Source organism: Lynx rufus, unplaced genomic scaffold (genome assembly GCF_022079265.1).
Source record: "Lynx rufus isolate CCGP_SWC_20201006 ecotype Redwood Valley unplaced genomic scaffold, mLynRuf1.p SCAF_13, whole genome shotgun sequence".
Classification (NCBI taxonomy): Eukaryota; Metazoa; Chordata; class Mammalia; order Carnivora; family Felidae; genus Lynx; species Lynx rufus.
The window spans coordinates 19323372-19345381 of record NW_025814827.1 but is presented as its reverse complement, the minus strand read 5'-3'; the positions used below and the strand labels follow the sequence as shown (position 1 = coordinate 19345381).

The 22010-nt window shown below is 33.8% G+C and overlaps 1 protein-coding gene across 6 annotated transcripts in view; it reads right to left on the bottom strand.

Annotated features, from left to right (window-relative positions):
* ZNF280D (zinc finger protein 280D) overlaps nt 1–22010 on the bottom strand; it is a 141359-nt gene that overhangs the window by 16861 nt on the left and 102488 nt on the right. For all 6 annotated transcript variants that reach the window (XR_006961282.1, XM_047075067.1, XM_047075065.1 and 3 more), the window contains one exon: nt 11129–11174. Coding sequence is in view for 5 of the 6 variants with exons in the window: in XM_047075067.1 (XP_046931023.1) it covers nt 11129–11174 (46 nt within the window). In the remaining variant the exon portion in view is untranslated. The remainder of the gene's footprint in view (nt 1–11128; nt 11175–22010) is intronic.

Below are 22010 nucleotides of genomic sequence, written 5' to 3'. Positions count from 1 at the left end.
ATAATTTTGACATTTGATATTATATCTTTTCATACTTGATAAAAATCTTTAATTTGTATACAAAATACCTCAATTGCATTTAATCTTAATGCCTATCACATATCTGTATGTGATTTTATTTTGTATTTAGAATAGTCAAGAATATTCCATCTGCTTGTTGAATTAACCAACTCCCAAAATATATCCTTTCTACAATACTGAAAAAGATAATCATATTTGAATTCATAGATGCTGTACTATTATATCAAATTATGATTATGAGCTGAGCAAGGCACAAATTTGGCATAATTATTTTGGGGGAGAAATATTGGATTGTATACCCTTGTATACATCTGACATACCTGCTCCATTATCATATACCTGGCCAGGACAATTTTTATATAAATATGATCTCTTTTAACTTATTGATAATTTCATAAGCTAGACCATATTGAGTTTTTCTTTAAAATGAAAAGTTTTTTAAAGATATAATTGTCCAGTTTTTCCTTTTGTTTCAATCAAGTCAAATAAAACTCTCCTCTTTAAATGACATTATTCTTAATGTAAATAATCAGGCACATTCATTCATAATGGAGTATATCTGGTTTCCAAAGAGCAAGGAAACATTTTGCTTTTTTTTATTCTTCATGGTATTTCAGATTTAACATGATTTGCTAACAGCATTTTACGTTTTTTAAAATTTTACTAGACAAATAAAGCATAGAAGCCTTTTAATGATTAGTTATATGATGAGGAGTTCCTGTAAGTTCAAGTGATTTAAACATTCCAGCATTTGGACTTCCAAGAGTTTCCTATGCCCATCTAAGAAATAAATAATTTTTGCACAAAACATACATTTAAAATCACTGACACATATTTTAACACATTCTGTAAAGCATCATCTATTAAACTATCAGTGAATATATGTTTAAAAATACTTCCATTTTTAAGGGGCACCTGGGTGGTTCAGTTGGTTAAGCATCTGACTCTTGGTTTTGGCTCAGGTCATGATCTCACAGGACATTAGATCGAGCCCCAGGTCAGGCTATGCAATGACGGGGTAGAGCATGTTTGGGATTCTCTCTCCCTCTCCCCTGCTCATATGTGCACTCTCTCTCTCTCTCTCTCTCTCTCTCTCTCTCTCATTCTCTCTTTAATAAATAAACTGAAAAAAAATACTAACATTTTAATTTTTTTTTTTTCAACGTTTATTTATTTTTGGGACAGAGAGAGAAAGAGCATGAACGGGGGAGGGGCAGAGAGAGAGGGAGACACAGAATCGGAAACAGGCTCCAGGCTCCGAGCCATCAGCCCAGAGCCTGACGCAGGGCTCGAACTCACGGACCGCGAGATCGTGACCTGGCTGAAGTCGGACGCTTAACCGACTGCGCCACCCAGGCGCCCCAATACTAACATTTTAAAAGCATCAAGATGAAACATGGAATTTTTGTGATCACAAATTCTTTTTCAAATTTTAGAAAAATTTGAAAGCATTTTTTTGGTTACAAAAATTTAATTCTGTTGTGAGACACCTGGGTGGCTCAGTCGGTTAAGCATGACTCTTGATTTCAGCTCAGGTCATGATCTCATGGTTTGTGAGATTGAGCCCTGCAGTGGGCCCTGTGCTGACAGCACAGAGCCTGCTTGGGATTCTCTCTCTCCCTCCCTGCACCTCCCTCACTCATGCTCTCACTCACTCTTTCAAAATAAATAAATAAACATTAAAAAGAAAAGAGAAAAAAAGATCCAACTTTTGAAAATTGTTGCTCATGATGTAAAACAGATACTCCAAAATCTGCATGTTGAATAGGCCCATGCTCTATTAAAAGCATTTTGATTTTATTAGAAATATGTGGCGACAATGAAGAATTAATAAATTTATTTCAAAAGGCATCTTCTTATTTTCTTGCTGATGCTTAATAAATCTAGCTTCTGAGACTTCCAACATTTCATTTTCTTTATCTTTTCCTCACATTTCAAAGAAAAGTCTTTATTTAACTCTGAATTTCATAGTAATTCTATTCTAATAGTATCAATCAACATTAAAGACTATTAATTTTCAGCCACTGGAATATTGTGTTTTTCCACCCTAACTTGTTACAATGCCCTATAATTCTGATCAAGTTGTGTATGTGTTTTTCCCTATGCACCACTTGACTTTTTAGGTGCCATATTTGTTTTAAGAAATTTTTGGTATTCTTTTTAAATATATTTATTTTAATTAGTACATTCAGCTAAACATAACAAACATTTATTTAATCAATTTTTTAAATGTTTATTTATTTTTGAGAGAGAGACAGACTGGGAGTGGGGGAAGGGCAGAGAGACAGGGGGACACAGAATCCGAAGCAGGCTGCAGGCTCTGAGCTGTCAGCACAGAGCCCAACGTGTGGCTCGAATTCACAAACCGTGAGATCATGACCTGAGCTGAAGTCGGATGCTTAACCAACTGATCCACCCAGGCACCCCAACATTTAATTAATTTATATAAATTAAAATATATAACAACCAAATAGGTGTACATAAACATTCATATGAAAAATATAAAAAGTTAATGATTACAAACAATAGAAAATTACATACCAGGAGAATCAGATAAAATGTCAAGACAGAGGAATTTATCCCAAATGAAAGAACAAGATAAGGTCACAGCCAGTGTTAAGTGAAAGAGATATAAGTAACATGCCTGATGGAGAATTTAAAGCAACAATCATAATGATCACTCACTGGAATTGAGAAAAGAATAGAAGACATCAGGATGACTCATACCACAGAGATAAAAAAGTTAAAAAAACCAACCAGAGATGAAGAATGCAATTAATGAGATTAGAAACAGGCTTGATGCAAGGAACAGCAGGCTGGAATAAGCAGAGGAACAAATTAGTGATATGGAAGACAAAATAATGGAAAAATAATGAAGCTGAACAAAAAAGAGAAAGAATTATGGAACATGAGAATAGACTTAGGGAACTCAGTGACTCCATAAACATAATAATATTCATATTATAGGAGTTCCAGAAGAAGGAAAGAGAGTGAAGGGGGCACAAAATTTATTTCAGGAAATGATAGCTGAAAACTTCCTTAATCTGATCAAGGAGGCACAGAGAAATCCCATCAAAATCAACAAAAGCAGGCAACACCAACACATATTGTAACTACATTTGCAAAATACAGTGATAAAGAAAAAAAAATCTTAAGAGCAGCAAGACAAAAGAAGTCCTTGACTTACAAGAGAAGACCCATAGGTTAGCTGGAGATTTCTCAACAGAAATTTGGCAAGCCAGAAGGGAGAGGCATGATACATTCAAAGTGATAAATGGGAAAAATGTGCAGCCAAGAATACTCTATCCAGCAAAGCTATCATTCAGAATGGAAGGAGAGATAGAGTTTCCTAGGTAAACAAAAACTAAAGCAGTTCGTGACCACTAACATGGCCCCACAGCCCTGCAAGAAATATTAAAGGGGACTCTTTGAGTGGAAAGGAAAGACCAAAAATGACAAAGGCAAGAAAGGAACAGAGAAAATCTCCAGAAACAATAACAAAACAAGTAATAAATCAGGACTAAATACACAGTTACCATAATTACTCTGAATGTAAATGGACAAAATCCTCCAATCAAAAGACATAGTGTGTCAGAATGGATAAACAAAACAAGACCCATCCATATGCTGCCTGCGAGACTCATTTTAGACCTAAAGACACCTGCAAATTTAAAGTGAGAGGATGGAGAAACACTTATCACACAAATGGATGTCAAAAGGAAGCTGGAGTAGCAATACTTATATTGGATGAACGAGACTTCAAAACAAAGACTTTAACAAATGATGAAGAAGACACTACATCATAATAAAGTGGACAATCCAAAAAGGAGATCTAACAATTGTAAATATTAATGCACCCAACATGGAAGCATCCAAATATATAAAACAATTAATAACAAACATAAAGGAACTAATTAATAATAATACAATAATAGTAGTAGACATAAACATCCCACTTACAACAATGGACAGATCATGTAAGCAGAAAATCAACAAGGAAACAATGACTTTGAATGACACACTGGACCATATGGACTTAAGAGATATATTCACAACATTGCATCCTAAAGCAGAATACACATTCTTTTCAAGTGCACATGGGCAATTCTCTAAAACAGATCACAGACTAGATAACAAATCAGGCCTCAACAAGCACAAAAAGACTGAGATCATGTCATGCATATTTTCTGACCACAATGCTATGAAACTTGAAATCAACCACACGAAAAAATTTGGAAAGACCACAAATACATGGAAGTTAAACAACCTGTTACTAAACAACGAATGAGTCAACAAGGAAATCAAAGAAGAAATAAAAATAATACATGGGAAAAAATGAAAATGAAAACAATGGTCTAAAACCTTTGGGATGCAACAAAAGCTATGATAAGAGGGAAGTATATAGCAATAGAGACATACCTTAAGAAGCAAAAATACCTCAAATAAACAAACTAATATTACACCTAAAGGAGTTAGAAAAAGAAGAATAAATAAAGCCTAAAGCCAACAGAAAGAAGGAAATAATAAAGATTAGAGCAGAAATGATAAACTAAAAAAACAATACATCAATGAAACCAGGAGCCAGTTCTTTGAAAAAAAATCAATAAAATTGATAAACCTCTAGCCAGACTTATCAAAAAGAAAGGAGAAAGGATCCAAATAAATAAAATCACAAATGAGAGAGGAGAAATAATAACCAACACCACAGAAATACAAACAATTATAAGAGAATATTATGAAAAACTATACGCCAACAAACTAGACAACCTGGAAGAAATGGGTAAAGTCCTAGAAACATATAAACTACTAAAACTGAAACAGGAAGAAATAGAAAACTTGAACAGAACAATAACCAGGAAAGAAGTTGAATCAGTAATCAAAAAATTCCCAACAAACAAAAGTTCAGGACTCAATGGCTTCAGAGGAGAATTCTACCAAACATTTAAAGAAGAGCTGATACCTACTGTGCTCAAACTATTCCAAAAAATGAGAAAGGAAGGAAAGCTTCCAAATCTATTGTATGAGGCCAGAATTACCCGGATAACAAATCCAGACAAAGACTCCACTAAAAAAGAGAGCTAAAGGCCAATACCCCGATAAACACAAATGCAAAAATTCTCAAAACTGAATCTAACAATACATTTAAAAACACATTCACCACAATCAAGGAGGATTTATTCCTGGATTGCAAGGTGGCTCAATATTTACAAATCAATCAATGTGATACATAATAATAATAATTATAAACATAATCATAATAAACTTCATATCAACATAATAAATTCCATATATGAAAAACACACAACTAATATCATACTGAACAGGGAAAAACTGAGCTTTTCCTCTATAGTCAGGAATAAGACAGGGATGTTCACTCTCACCATTACTATTTAACAGTACTGGAAATCCTACACTCAGCAGATGACAAAAGGAAATAAAAGGCATCCAAATTAGCAAAAAAAAATTCAACCTTTCTTTATTTGCAGATGACATGATACTCTATATAGAGTATCCATATAGAAAATATATACTCTATACTCCATATAGAAAATCCATAAGACTACACTAAAAAATTGCTAGAACTGATACATGAATTCAGTAAAATTTCAGGATTAATGTGCGAAAATCTGTTGCATTTCCTTTTTTTAGTGTTTATTAATTAATTAATTTATTTATTTATTTATTTATTTTGAGAGAGAGCATGCGAGTGGAGGAGGAGCAGAGAGAGAGAGGGAGAGAGAGAATCCCAAGCAGGCTCCATGCTGACAGTGGGAGCTCAATCCCACAAACCATGAGATCATGACCTGAGCTGAAATCAAGAGTCAGATGCTTAACCCACTGAGCCACCCAGGCACCGCACACAGAAATCTGATGTGTTTCTATACATAACAATGAAACAGCACAAGGAGAAATTAAGGAATCAATCCCATTTACAATTGCACCCAAAATAATAACATACCTAGAAATAAAACTAACCAAAGAGGTGAAAAACCTGTCCTCGGAAAACTATAAAATGCTGATTAAAGAAAATGAAGATGACAAAAACACAAGGAGAGACATTCCATGCTCATGGATTGGAAGAACAAATACTGTTAAAATGTCAATACTACCCAAAGCAATCTACACATTTAGTGCAATCTCTAATAAAATACCAACAGCATTTTTCAGAGCTAGAACAAACAATCCTAAAATTTGAATGGAACCACAAAAGATGCTGAATAGCCAAAGCAATCCTAAAAAGAAAAGCAAAGCTGTAAGCATCACAATGCCAGATTTCCAGTTATATTATAAAGCTGTAGTGACCAAGACAATATGGTACTGGCACAAAAACAAACACATAGATCAATGGAATAGAACAGAGAAACCAGAAATGAACCCACAACTATATGGTTAATTACTCTTCAACAAAGCAGGAAAGAATAATCAATGGGAAAAAGTCCCTTCAACAAATGGTGCTGGAAAAACTGGACAGCAACATGGAAAAAAATGAACCTGGACCACTTTCTTAAGAAACACCATAAACAAAAATAAATTCAAAATGGATGAAAGACTTTATGTGATACAGGAAAAAATAAAAATTCTCATGAACACAGGCAGTAACCTCTTTGACATCAGCCTCAGCAACTTCTTTCTAGATTGATCTCCTGAGGCAAGGGAAACAAAAGCAAAAATAAACTACTGGGACTTCATCAAAATAAAAATCTTCTGTACAGCTAAGGAAACAATCAACAAAACTAAAAGACAACCTACAGAATGGGAGAAGATATTTTCAAATGACATAGCCAATAAAGGGTTAGGATCGAAAATCTATAAAGAACTTATAAAACTTAACACCCAAAAAACAAATCACCCATTTCAAAAATGAGCAGAAGACAAGAATAAATATTTTTCCAAAGAAGACATACAGATGGCCAACAGACACATGAAAAGATGCTCAACCTCACTGATCATCAGGGAAATACAGAACAAAACTACAATGAGATATCACTGCCTATCTGTCAGAATGGCTCAAATCAACAACACAAGAAATGAGGTGTTAGAGAAGATGTGGCTTGCACTATTGATGAAAATGCAAACTGGTGCAACCACTGTGGAAAACAGTGTGGAGGTTTCTCAAAAAGTTAAAAACAGAACTACCCTACCATCCAGCAATTGCACTGCTAGGTATTTACCAAAGAATACAAAATACTAATTCAAAGGGATACAATCTCAAGATTGGGGTTATTATCTACATTATCTACAATAGCCAAATTATGGAAACAGCCCAAATGTCCATCGGCTGATGAATGTTTAAAGAAGATGTAGTATTACTCAGCCATAAAAAAAGAATGAAATTCTTGTCATTTGCAATGGCATGGACAGAGCTAGAGAATATTATGCTAAGCGAAATAAGTCAGAGAAAGACAACACAGTATGATTTCACTCATATATGGAATTTAGGAAACAAAAGAAATGAGCAAAGTGAAAACGAAGAGATATGCAAACCAAGAAACAGACTCTTAACGACAGAGAACAAATTGATGGTTACCAGAAGGGAGGTGGAGGGGATGGGTAAAATAGGTGATGGGGAACAGGGAGTGAGTGCACTTGCTGTGATGATCACTGGTTGTGGTATGAAGTGTTGAATCAGTATATTGTACACCTGAAACTAATATTATACTATATGTTAACTAACGGGAATTTAAATAAAAACTTAGAAAAAAAAAGGCATCTCTACCTGATTCTTCTTACTCCCTACCTACATTATAATGAAACTCCACTAACCCTCAAATTGGAGGGGAAGATTCATGGTATACATACAGTTACAGATCAATAGCAGTAGACTGTTGAGCATACAGAATACAAATAGTTGTGTAACAGAGGCTATGTTAGAAGCCACTAAATCATAATTCCAACTATAATCTAGTATAGGAAAGGAACTAACTTTCAAAGAGAAAATGTAAAACTACAGAATGAAAAAGAGTGATACCAGGAAAATATTATCTGGGCATGATAACACCATCTAATCAAAATCTTGAAGATTAATTCAACCTATCCATCCTATCACAGGTGTACCTAAAATAAATACTTGCATCTATTCAAAGAACTATCCACATCACATTATACTTGAAAGACATACGTGGACCAAGATTGTTCTATGTAGCCTTCCATTCAATATGACTGCCTTTAACCCTGATGATGGCTTGCTGAATTTTTAGTATAAGGTTTTTTCTTTTAACAAAAAATAAATTTAAGAAATTTGGTTTATGTATAAAAGGCTGGTTTCATTTGACACAGATGAAACAGGGCAATCAAAGGAAAGTAAGAGTTCAAAGATTTATTCTAGTCAAGTATGAATGTATCAGAAAAGAATCAGTAGATGACATGATGAAAATATGGATTCATATTCATATGGATTCATAAATTTTCTTCATGCTTCTACATACTGGAAAGAAGATGGGCAAACTCTGTTGTCCCCACGGCACAGAGACCAACTGTGGCTAGGGGATGGAAGAAAAAATTCCTAATCTCAAGACCCAGAACACAGCCATCTTAAGAGTGAGGCAAAACCAGAATACAGAACATCACCCCACGCCCCACCACCCACCTCCAGGCTAGCAAACACCAAATAACAAACAACAGCACTACTGCTGAAAAAAAGCAACAGTGTAGAGAGAGAAAGACACACCCTCTAAGACTCAGTGTCACCAGGACTAAAGCTGAGTGTGAAACAAGGATATTGAGGGAAAAAACCTCCAGTGATATAACTCCCACCCTAAGCACAAAGAAATAGCAGAGGAATTGAACCTGTAGTATGTTAAGGGTAACCATGGCAACAAGAAAGCTACAACCCAGTTCATCACTATTAAGTGAAACAAAATTCCATAGTAATGACTTAACATAAGAAAAGGTACACCTATTTTCAGATATATATACACTATTTATCTTAGTCCTAGATATAATTTCTTGCTTTTAACCAAACATGATATAACACCAAAAAAAAGCAATGGGAAAAAATGGACTGTAAGGAGACAAAGCAATCAGTAGAACCAGACTTATAAATGACCCAGCTATTGGAACTATCAGACAGAAAATTTTAAATTACTATTATTAGTATGTTAAATCCTTTGGTAAAAAAGGAGGAAAACATGCATGACCAGAATGGGAATTTTAGCAGAGGGTCAGAAACTGCAAAAATCAATGCAAATGCTAGGAAAACAACAACTACAACAACAAATGACAGGGATGAAAAATACCTTTGATGAGCTCATCAGCAGACCTGATACACTGAAAAAGTGAATCAGTGAAACTGAATAAACGTCAATAGGTAGAAACTACCCACACTAAAACACAAAAAAAAGTGTGTGTGGGGTAGGGTGGAGACTAAAACAAGGCATCTAAGAACAGGGACAAACATCAAATGGTATAGTATTTAGGAAACTGAAGTAGAAGATACAGGACAGCTCAGAGGAAATTGAAACCCCAAAAGTAGAAGAAACAGGACAGCTCAGAGAACACCAATCAGGGTAAATGTCCCAAATAAAAAAACAACTAGATAAACATAAATAAACATATGTACGATCCAGAATAAGATACATCATGCTCAAACTGATGAGAACTATAGATAAAATAAAGATAAAATCTTAAGGACAACCAAAAAATTTATATATATATATATATATATATATATACACACACACACACACACATATATATACATATATATATACACATATATACGCATATATATACATATATATATACACATATATATATATAAATAAAAGATCAAAATTCAGTAAGACATTCTGTCAGAAAATATGTAAACCAAGAGATAATAAAATGATTCTACACTCACCAAAAAATATCTTTCAAAAATGAAAAATATAGATATTTTTAAATGAAAAAAGCACAGAAGAATTAATTACCAGTAGATCTGCAACATAAAATATATCAAAGGAAGTTGTTTATGCAAAAAGAATGTGATACTAGACAGAAATGGGGAGCTAACAAAGAAACAACGAGCATTGGGCATGGTAAAAACAGCGGTGAATATGAAACTTTTTTTTAGAATTTTTAACTGCTCTAAAAAAATAACTATCTAAAACAAAAACAGTAACACTGTACTTTGTCTTTATAACCTATATAAAAGTAAAATATATGGCAATAATAGAAAAAAAAGAACTCACAAACTATTAACATCAGGAATGAACAAGAGGATTATCACTGCAGACCTTACAGACATTAAAAGAATAAGGAAATAGTACAAACAACTCTACACATTCAACATAAAATTCAACATTAAAAACTACAACTACCAAAACTCACTCAAGAATAATCATATAATCAAAAAAATCCCATTTCTATGAAACTTATTTGTAGTTAAAAACGTTTCAAACTGAAGGAAACTTTCTGTGGTGTAAAAGAAAGCTGCTTGGAAGAAGGCGGCTAATTCTGTCTAGGTCTCACTAACTCTACAAGACAAGAAATGCTGTTCCAAACATAAATGCTGAACCTGCCTCACTTCATTACACTCAGAAGGAGACATGTAATATTTTGTAATATTAAAAATAATGACATCAAAAGAACAAGTACTTGAGCAAAACTATTTCTATACACATCCAGTAGACTGCCTAGTAAATAACATTTATATGATAATCCTGAGTGTTATATTAAGAGTACCAGTTTAAGATAGGTAAAACACATTTAATAAGTAGCTAAAACATAAAATACTTCTATTTTAAAAACTAGTTAAGTCTTTTAAAAAATCCCAGAAAATATAATCATCTGGAAAGATTAGTATTCCAAAGTGTCAAATCTTTTGAGGTTTTACTGATTTCAGGATTTTTATATCATAAATTTATCTCCATTAACTCACTAGTTGAACTAAACAACAGGCAAGTGAAATATGTGATGCCTTTGTAAAAACAAAAACACCTTATTAGAGTTACATATTTTTATTATCTAAAGACAAACAAAAAACAAATCTCAAAAATTTTTTCCCTGATAATATGCCATATGCCAATAATTATTGATGTACACACAATGAATTGAAATGTCTGAAAAATTAAACCAATAATACTTTCAAATGTATAAACCTTTAAAGTACAAATAAAACAAAATTTACCTCAGACACAGGTTCTTGTTCCTTAGTGGGAGCTTCATTTTTTAATCTTGAAAACAAAATAAGTATTGAATATTTTATATTTACAATGGAAAAATATGAGACAGTTCTTTTTTGCATGTTTAAAATAATTAAAATGTAAATCTAAACTAAAGTAGATTTGTAAATGACTTCTATAAATGTTTTAAGGGAAAAATAAAATGCACAAAATAAACAGATTCAATAAATGTGCTAAATAAATTAATACAGACATGTATTTCCTTCTTTTCTAAAGTTAAGAGCACTTATGAAATTTTCTCTATGTTAAATACAATTATAAATAAAGGACATAATACATTAGTAAAACAATTTCAAAAAAGGAATTACTTTTCATTTAAAAAATGAAAGCACATTTTATGCCTCATATATAAATATGCATGAGTATTTACTATTATAGGGCTTAAAAAGGGAGAAAAGAGAAAGAGAAATTTTATCTATTATGAAATTCAATGTAATGCTATTTTGGTATCTATTATAATTAAAGTGGCAAACTCACAGAAATAATTTAGAATTCTGAAGGATATAGTCTCTTAAGAGCCTTCATAAGCATAGCTCAAATAGTAACTATAAATTTTTAAACTTGGCTTCTAGAAATAAAAAACTAATTGTAACTTATTACATTCAGAAAGGCATATACCATCTATAAAATCTTTTGAAATAATTTAATATAAAAGCTAGCTTTCCCAAAAGATCTTTTACAAACTGCTGATAACTCAATGTTATTTGCTGATATTATATATTAAACTCAATTATAAACCATATAAATTGAGTGCCTACCTGATCTAAAATGCCATTAATACATAGTAAGGTGAATTCATTATTTTATGAAGGCTTACAGTTATACCTAAAAGGTTAATACATTTAACATAAGCAACAGTTATACTGACTTAAATTTCATGTACACAAATGAAGACATATAATAGGATAGAAATGTCAAATATCCTAAAAGCTACTCTCATGGTTAGTGAAATACAGCTGGTGTACATACATCCTTTTCTTTCTCCATTCTCTGTAGTCAAACTGAAAAAAGTGGGTTGATAAAGGCTAATAATTTACTAGATATTAACAATAATTTGTGTAAAATTACTTATCTATATTTTAATTATTACATGAGATTGCAAACCATTGGAAATTGAGCATGTTTTTTTGTTCTTTTACTATGTTAGTAGTGTATTACAATAATTTATAACTAATTTACTAAACAAATTTAAGCAAATAAAACTTGCAGAAATATTGACAAAATGCATAAATGTCAATCATTTTGGGAGTCAAAGATTTTGTAATTCCTGAAAGTGTTTAACTGTGAAAAACAATATTCATACAGATGAAATTTCAAGTGTTTAGTCTAACTTCATTGCTTTAATGATTTATACAGGAAAATGCTAGTCTTAAGAATAATATCTACAAAATAGTAAGAAAATATGAGACCTTAGTCTGAAGAAACAAAAAGTAAACATTAGACTAATGAAATTTAAAAGTAAATTTGAATAGGAATGCCTGGGTGGCTCAGTTGGTTAAGTGTCTGACTCTCAATTTTGGCTCAGGTCATAATCACACCATTCATTAGAGTGAGTCCACGTTGCTTGGGATTCTCTCTTTTTCCCTCTGCCCCTCCCCCTTTAGCACACTCATGTGCATATACTCTCTCAAAAATAAATAAATTTTAAAAATCTTTAAAATAAATTTGTATATTACAACTGATTTTTATTTCTAAGCAGTTAATATTTTAAACTCAGTTTGAAAAGCCGTGCAACAAACTACTCACAAAGTAGTTTAAAAATATTTTATAAAAGAATTTTCCTTCTCAGCTTATTACTGAAATATTATCAAAGATCAACCTTACATTCTTACAAAAGAAACTTTACTATGCTTATCATTTTCACATATGGCTGTTCTAATGAACGATTTTATGCAACAATTAAAATGAAAGCCAATAAGCATGTGTTACTATTATTGCTGACATTTCATTTGGGGAAACTGGGTCCTCCTACTATCTCTGGAAGGTAGGTTAGTGACAGAGGTTTTTATTACGCTTCATTTTACTGGCTAAGAAACTAGTAAATGAGAACAAAGTAAGTTATTGAAATAATTAGCAGTAAGAGGTCTATGATCCCAATCTTATTTTAACTATACTGATAATTCTGTTTATGGAACAGAATTATAATAACCAGCGAAATACTTAAGAAAATATTTAAAAAATTAGAAAAGCACACTATAAAAAATTTCAGAGTTACAAATTCATCACTAAAATGTACACTACATTTTTATAATTACAAAAGCATACTTTAAGATTAACAAATTAAAAAGATTAACAAATTTTAATGCAACTCATTAACATTTATTGGAAAAGAAAAAAAATGTTCTTACCTGTAATTCTTATTCATTAAAGATACCTGCTGAAATAGTCATCATTTGAGATATTCAATTGCTTGGCAGAAGACAGTGAAATTTGCTAAGCTCAAAGTTCTGAGCTAAAGACCTGCTATTTAAGTTAATTACACTTTTCACCTGGGAATGTTGCAATAACTTTTTATAGAAAAATGTAGTACAGCATTTAAAACAAACACTAAGATTTCAGTGTAAAGAGAACAGAAAGACTGGTGATCAATTTCAACAATGATTAGAAATCAAGATTGCAAATAAGTTACTTTTCCTCTGTATGTGAACTTGCTGAAACAGATCTTTCTGATAAAAGACAATCCTTTCTCTCTAAAGGTTAAAGTAAACTAAATGTCACTTCTTGCATTTTTCTGCAGGTCACATAACTAATCCAAGGCTACATGTAAAATAAATATTTCAGGTCAATTACATTAGTGTGTTCTTTGCAGGTTTCATTCATACTATATACATAACCACGGGTTAAAGGGAAGAGCTATAAAGGGAAAAATGTTCAGATTCATTTCAGCCAGGCTACATTCTTTCCTTCTAATCACATTTAAAAGCCCCAAATTTCAATGCTGAGTTTTAAAATGTAATCTTCAATTTCAGAATATTTGTAAGCATATGAAAAAAGCTAAAAAGTTGTAAAAGCCAATAGTAAAATCAATCAGTTCTTAAGATCTTCGACTTAGACACTCATGATTGGATTTAAGATAGTAATCACCAGACTAATAAATTGTAGTAAAACATCTAGTCTACCATTTCTGATCATATGTTGTGGGAGATGTTAATAGATATGCAGAAAGGGTAACTGAGCTAAACATTTACTAGGTTGCACATGCATCAGGTACTGTGCTAAGAGTTCCAGTCCAAAGACACAGTCCCTCCTATCAAGGAATTCACCATCACCATAAAGGAAACATATAGAAGCAAATGCTTATGTACTGTTGAAAAAGAGACATCTATATGACGGAATGACTGTACAAAGGACTGAGCCACTATGAAGGGGAACATGCAAGGAAGCAATGAATATACTACAGTAAACCTGGTTTTGCAGCAAGAGCAAGGGTTAGCAAAGCAGGAGAAAGGGATTCAAGGCAATGCAAAAGAAAAGAAGTATGAAACAAGACAATGATACATGAACCTGAGTGGTCTCATAAGCCTGAAATGTAGGGAACAAAGGAGAGGGGTCAAAAACACAATTGAAGAACTAGCAAGGACAACTTCAGGAAAGATGTTGATTGCCTGGGTAAAGTGCTTATGTTAAGAACTTTATTTTCAGGCGAACAGGAAAGTATGATTAAATTTGTGCATCAGAAATGCAAAGGGTAGGGATGCCTGGATGGCTCAGAAGAGTGTCTGACTATTGATTTTGGCTCAGGTCATGATCTCGTGGTCGTGAGCTCAAGCCCCATGTGGGTGGGTCTCCATGCTGAGTGGAGAGCCTGCTTGGGATTCTCCCTGCCCCCCTCTCAAAATAAATACCCCCTCCTCTACTTTCTCCTTTACTATTAAAATACATAAACATTTTAAGAAAGAAAGAGAAAGGGTAGTATTAGGAGAGGATAGGTTCCACCCAGGAAGTCCAGAGAAGAGACAGTTAATGCCTGTTTCAAGTAAAGCAGTAGTGTCAATAAAGAAGAGGAAGGTTTAGGGAGACAACAAACAAAATAAAAACCAACAGAATATAAGTACCAACTTGATAAAGATAAATGAGTAGAGTAAATAGGACCACCTATATGTCTGCCTCAGTGGCAAGAGAATGGTAATACTATTAACCAAGAAAGGAAATTCAGGTGGAGAAACAACATATACTGTGGGGGGAAAATGAACTTGTGATGCCTGCAAAACATTCAGATGGAAATATTTACCACTCAGAACTGCTCAGGGTTATTTATTTCATCCTTGAAGAAAAATTCCAACCATCACTTCCAAACAGATAACCTCAGAGTCATCATCCAGAGCTTTACCCCACCCCCATTTTTATTAGTTTATTTCAATCAATCAACAATTCAATTCAGAAATATCACAGTGTATTAGAATTAGACTTGAGCCCTAAGAGATTGTACAACTGTCCCTGTCTTATAGATGAGAAAAATCTGAAGCCCAAAAATGCTAAATAAGTCTATTAAGCAATAGAACCGGGATTAAAAGTGGTGGCTCTACTTCAAATTTCCACTGCATTGCTTCACAGCCAATTCCTTTCCTGTGAATCAGGCTCCCTTATAATCATTCCAAGAAAAGTGAAAAAGCTTAACTGATCTCTCTGCCTCTGGATGTTTTCCACTCTTAAATATGCTGAGTATCATTGCCAAATTAATCTTACTAATAGACCAATTTATGGCCATTGTTTGCTGAAATGTCCTATTGCCTACAGTACATCAATGCTACAAGTGTGTCAGTTGCTGCCTACCCTCCTGTGAAAACACACTGAAGCTCAGTCCCATGTAGCTCCACAGCCAATCAGAAACAAAGCAGGAATTACATGTGTAACCACAGGTACAACCAGAGAAGCAATAGCGTACAGTGCTTATTACTTTGGTCTCTGAAGACAGACTGCCATAATTTAAATGGAGTCTCTCTACTTGAAAGCTATGTGACCTTGAGCAAATTATGTATCTGTACCTCAACTGTCTTACCCATAAAATTATCCATAAAATTGGCACATATCTCATTAATTTGTGAGAATTAAATCAGTCAATAAATACAAAAAAGAAGAGTGTCTGGCACATTACATGTGCTCAATAAATGTTAGTTATTATTAATGACATGGGTAGAGTTGGGAGTCAACCTTACTGTCCAGAATTTATTTGATATACCACACAGGCTCGTAAAGACTTTACCACTTAAATATCCTTCATATTTTGAGATTTCCCTGCCATACTTCCCCCAACTCTTAAACACAATACATTATTTATTTTGATTGCTGGTATAGTCCTGTTAGGACCAGCCTTATTTGCTATCATATGAAATTATCTATCCACTTCTAAACACTTAGGTATGATCTAAAGTTAGGCAAGATAAGAGTAAAAAACCACTCTGTATGGATTGAAGAAAGAATTAACAAGAGACAGGAATCAAAAGAAACAAAATATTTATGAAATTGTGAAGCAAAAAAATTAATAATAATAAGACCATTAGTGAAGGCAGAAGATTTTGATGCCAGACTAGGGCTCTATTTTGTCATTTTGTTGGCAATATTGAATTAAGTCTGGAATATTTAATTTATAATAAACAAGCACCATCAGGACCAGAAGACTGAAAAAACTAGTAACCTTAGAATCACTGGCAGAAGCTGGTACAGTTTGTCCTAAATGAAGGACTACACTAAAGTTTCATTTATCTTTTCATTTCACTGATTCTCACATCCTTCTCTGCTTACCGGGTATCAAAAATAGAGGTCCAAACTGCCAGAAACCACCATATTTTGACACATAGCTCCTACCTACTGACTTGTAATTACATAGTAGGGGCAAATATATTGTACCCACTTTGAAAAGGAGAAACCATTTTAGAATTGCTCAAGATTTGGTTTGACATATTAATGTCCATGGTAGGGGAGAGAAATCCAAGGGCATGAGCCCCCATTATCTCCAAACCCAGTTACATTTCAACAGTTTAGAGAAGGTAACCACAAAAGACCCTGAAAAATCAAAGCAATCTTGAGAAAGAAGAACAAAACTGGAGGTATCAGAATTCCCAATTGCAAGATATACTACAAGGCTGTAGTAATCAAAATGGTATGGTACTGGCACAACACACATAAATCAATGGATCAGAAAAGGCAGACTAGAAATAACCCTTGCTTATATGGTCAATTAACCTATGACAGTGAACACTGGCAAAACTATACAATGGGGAAAAGACAGCCTCTTCAATAAATGGTGCTGGGAAAACTGGACAGCTACATGCAAAAGAATGAAACTGGACCATTTTCTTACACCATACACAAAAATAAACTCAAAATGGATTAAAGACCTAACTGTGAGACCCAAAACCATACAAAACTCATAAGAGAACACAGAGAGTAGTATCTCTGACATCGGCTGTTACAATGTTTTTCTGGATACGTCTCCCTTGGCAAGGGAAACAAAAGCAAAAATAAACAACTGGGACTATATTAAAATAAAAAGCTTTTGCACACCATACACAAAAATAAATTAAAAATGATGAAAGACCTAAATATGAGACAGGAAACAATCAAAATCCTAGAGGAAAACATAGGCAGCAAACTCTATGACCTCGGCCATAGCAACCCCTTACTAGACACATCTCTGGAGGCAAGCGAAACAAAAACAAAAATAAACTACTGGGACTTCATAAAGATAAAAAGCTTCTGCACAGCAACAGAAACAATCAACAAAACTAAAAGACAACCTATGGAATAGCAGAAGATATTTGCAAATGACATATCTGATAAAGGGTTAGTATCCAAAATCCATAAAGAATCAAACTCACAACTAAAAAATAAAGAATGCACTTAAGAAATGGGAAGACATAGACATTTTTCCAAAGAAGACTTCCAGATGGCTAACAGACACATGAAAAGATGCTCAACATCACTCATTATCAGGGAAATAGAAGTCAAAACCACAATGAGATACCACCTCACACATGTCAGCATGGCTGAAATTAACAACACGAGAAACAACAGATGTTGGCGAGGATGTGGAAAGGAGAACCTTCTTACAATGTTAGTGGGAATGCAAACTGGTACAGCCATCTGGAAAACAGCATGGAGTTTCCTCAAAAAGTTAAAAATAGAACTGTCCTACTGTCCAGCAATTGCACTACTAGGTATTTACCCAAAGGATACCAAAATACAGATTTGAAGGGGCACATGCACCCTGATGTTTATAGCAGCATTATCAGCAATAACCAAATTATAATAGAGCCCAAAAGTCCATCGACTAATGAATAAAGAAGGTGTGTGTGTGTGTGTGTGTGTGTGTATACCATATTTTGATATACATATTTATGTAAATACATATATATATGGAATATTACTTAGCCCTCAAAATCTTGCCATTTGCAATGATGTGGATGGAGCTAGAGTGTATTATGCTAAGTGAAATAAGTCAGAGAAAGACAAATACCATATGATTTCACTCATATGGAACTTACGAAACAAAAGAGATGAACATAGGGGAAGGGAGAAAAAAACAACAGAGAGAGGGAAGCAAACCATTAGAGACTTAACTATAGAGAACAAACTGAGGGTTGATGGATGGAGGTGGGCGGAGATGGGCTAATTGGGTGATGGGTATTAAGGAGGGCACTTCTTGGGATGAGCACTGGGTGTTATGTGTAAGGGACGAAATCACTAAAATTCTACACCTGAAACCAATTTTACCATATATGTTAACTAATTAAAATTTAAATAAAAACTTGAAATAAAAAAAATGCTTTTGGGGCACCTGGTGGCTCATTCACTTAAGTGGCCAACTCCTGACTTCAGCTCAGGTCATGATCTCACAGTTGATGAGATCAAGCCCCGCATCAGGATCTGCACTGACAGTACAGAGCCTGCTTGAGATTCTCTTTCTCCCTCTCCCTCTGCCTCTTCTAAGCTCATGCGTGCACTCTCTCTCTCAAAATAAATAAACTTAAAAAAAAAAGCTTTTCCACAGTGAAGGAAACCATCAACAAAACAATAAAGACAATGTACTGATTGAGAAAAAATATTTACAAATGATATATCTGACAAAAGGCTAATATCCAAAATATATAAGGAAGTTACACAACTCAACACAAACATTTCAATTAAAAAATGGGCAGACGACCTGAAAAGATATTTTTCCAAAGCAGACATACAGATGCCCAACAGTCACATAAAAAGATGCTCAACATCATTCATCATCAGGGCAATGCAAATCAAAACCACAATGAAATCTTGCCATTTGCAAGATAGATAGAGCTAGAGTGTATTATGCTGAGTGAAATAAGTCAATTAGAGAAAGACAAATACCATAGGATTTAACTCATGTAGAATTTAAGAAACAAAATAGGTGAATATATTGGGGGGGAGAGGAGAGAGGGAAACACACCACAAGAGACTCTTAATGATAGAGAACAAACTGAGAGTTGATGGAGAGAGATAGGTGGGAGATGGGATAGATGGATGATAGGTATTAAGGAGGGCATTTGTGATGCGCCCTGGGTGTTGTATGTAAATGATGAATCACTAAATTCTACTCCTGAAACCAATATTGAAGTATTTTAACTAAAATTAAAACAACACAGTGAGAGATCACTTTAAATCCTGTCATAATGGCTAAAATCAAAAAGACAAGAAAGAACAAGGTGAGGATGTACAAAAAAAAAGGGACCCTTGTGTACTGTTGGTGAGAATGTTAATAGCATGGCCACTGTGGAAAACAGTATGTAGGTTCCTCAAAACATTAAGAATAGAATTATCACATGACCCAATAATTCCACTACTGGGTATTTACCCAAAGAAAAGGAAAACAAGTTCTAAAAGATATATGCACCCCTTTGTTCATTGTGGCATAAATTTATATGGAAGCAAACCAAATATCTATCAATATATAAGTGTATAATGAAGAAGTTATATATGTACATATATATATAACTTGTACATATATGTACATACATGTGTATGTATATGTATGTATATATGTGTACACACACTGCAATATTATACAGCCACAAAGAAGGATGAAATTTTACCATTTATAACAACATGGATAGACCTAAAGGGCATTACACTAAGTGAAATAAGTCAGATACAAAAAGACAAATACTGTATGATTTCACTCATATGTGGAATGTAAAAAACAAAACAAATGAATAAACAAGCAAAAAGCACAAAGAGACCTATAGAGAGAACAAACTGATAGTTGCTGGAGGTGAATGTGGTAGGGAATGGGGAAAATGTGGGAAGGGGAGTGGAGATCCTGGCTTCCAGTGATGGAATAAGTCATGGGAATAAAAGGTACAGCATAGAGAATATAGTCAATGATATTACAATAGTGTTGTATGGTGACAGATGGTAGCTACACTTGTGGTGAGCGTAGCATTTATAGAGAAGTTGAATTACCATATGCTGTAACCTGAAACTAGTGGATTACTGTGTGTCAACTATATTCAAATTAAAAAAAAAAATTAGGGGACCCTGGGTGGCTCAGTTGGTGAAGCGTCTGACTCTTGATTTCGGCTCAGGTCATGATCTCACAATTTGTAGGATGCAGCCCCACATCGGGCTCTTTCTTCACTGACTGTGGAGCCCAATTGGATTCTCGCTCTCCCTCTCTCTTTGTCCCTTCCCCACTCATACTTTCTCTCTCTCTCTCAAAATAAATAAACTTAAAAAATACTTTTTTAGTTTAGAGAAGGAAATAAGCCCAAAATAAATTCCATATACCTCATAAATGAGATCAGTTTGCCTTTTTCCCACTAAATCAAATATATGAAGTGAAGACACTGACCATTTTGAATACTTAAGATTCTCTAACTTAGATAATGTGTTCAGAACAAATAATTTCTCCAAATAATTTCAGAATTTCACAAGAAAATAATGGAATGATTTCTTACATACTCTTCAATGGTCACAGTATTCAATGGAAGTAAACATTTTTACTTATTTTTTAAAAATTTTTTAAATGTTTTCATTTATTTTTGAGACAGAGAGAGACAGAGCACGAGCAGGAGAGGGGCAGAGAGAGAGGGAGACACAGAATCTGAAGCAGGCTCCAGGCTCTGAGCTGTATGCACAGAGCCCGATGTGGGGCTCGAACCCACAGATTGTCAGATCATGACCTGAGCTGAAGTTGGACGTTTAACTGATTGAGCCACCCAGGCATCCCAGAAGTAAACATTAAAGAAAGATAGTATTCCTAAACATAAAGCTTACTTTAAAAGGCTGCCATTCTGTTTCTAAAAGAGCTTACTTGCGGCTTACATTTATGAAGGATAATTAATGAGTTACTGGTATTGTTTAGAGTGGTATAATAGTGATATTTCTCTTTGGGAACAAGTCCAGATTCTCTGTTGGTATATTATTTCACAAAAATCACATAATGTAATATATACATGGTATTACTGGTTTAACTGGTTATGAAATCAGTTTACTATGTGGCCCTGTGAAGATGTGGATTCAGTGTCTACAATTCTGATTGGCTTATTCTGTAATTACTCTGATGGCATGAACTATGCCTTATTCATGTTTCCATATCCAGCACTTGATACAGTGTCTTGCACACAGAAGGCAAGAAATCAATGTTTGGGTCAAGGAATATATGGGAGGGTTATTTATTTACATCATACTATTAAAGAGCCATGCAGTTACAATTGGTGTTAAGAATAAAACACAGTAGCCATTCTGAAATAAGACAGAGGAACTCAGTTTTAAGGAAAGTAAGTTTACTCTTTTCATTTCTTCCTAGTACTCTTTTAAATTAGGAGTATTTAATAAAACATAATACAAATTATTTGTAAAATATTTTAC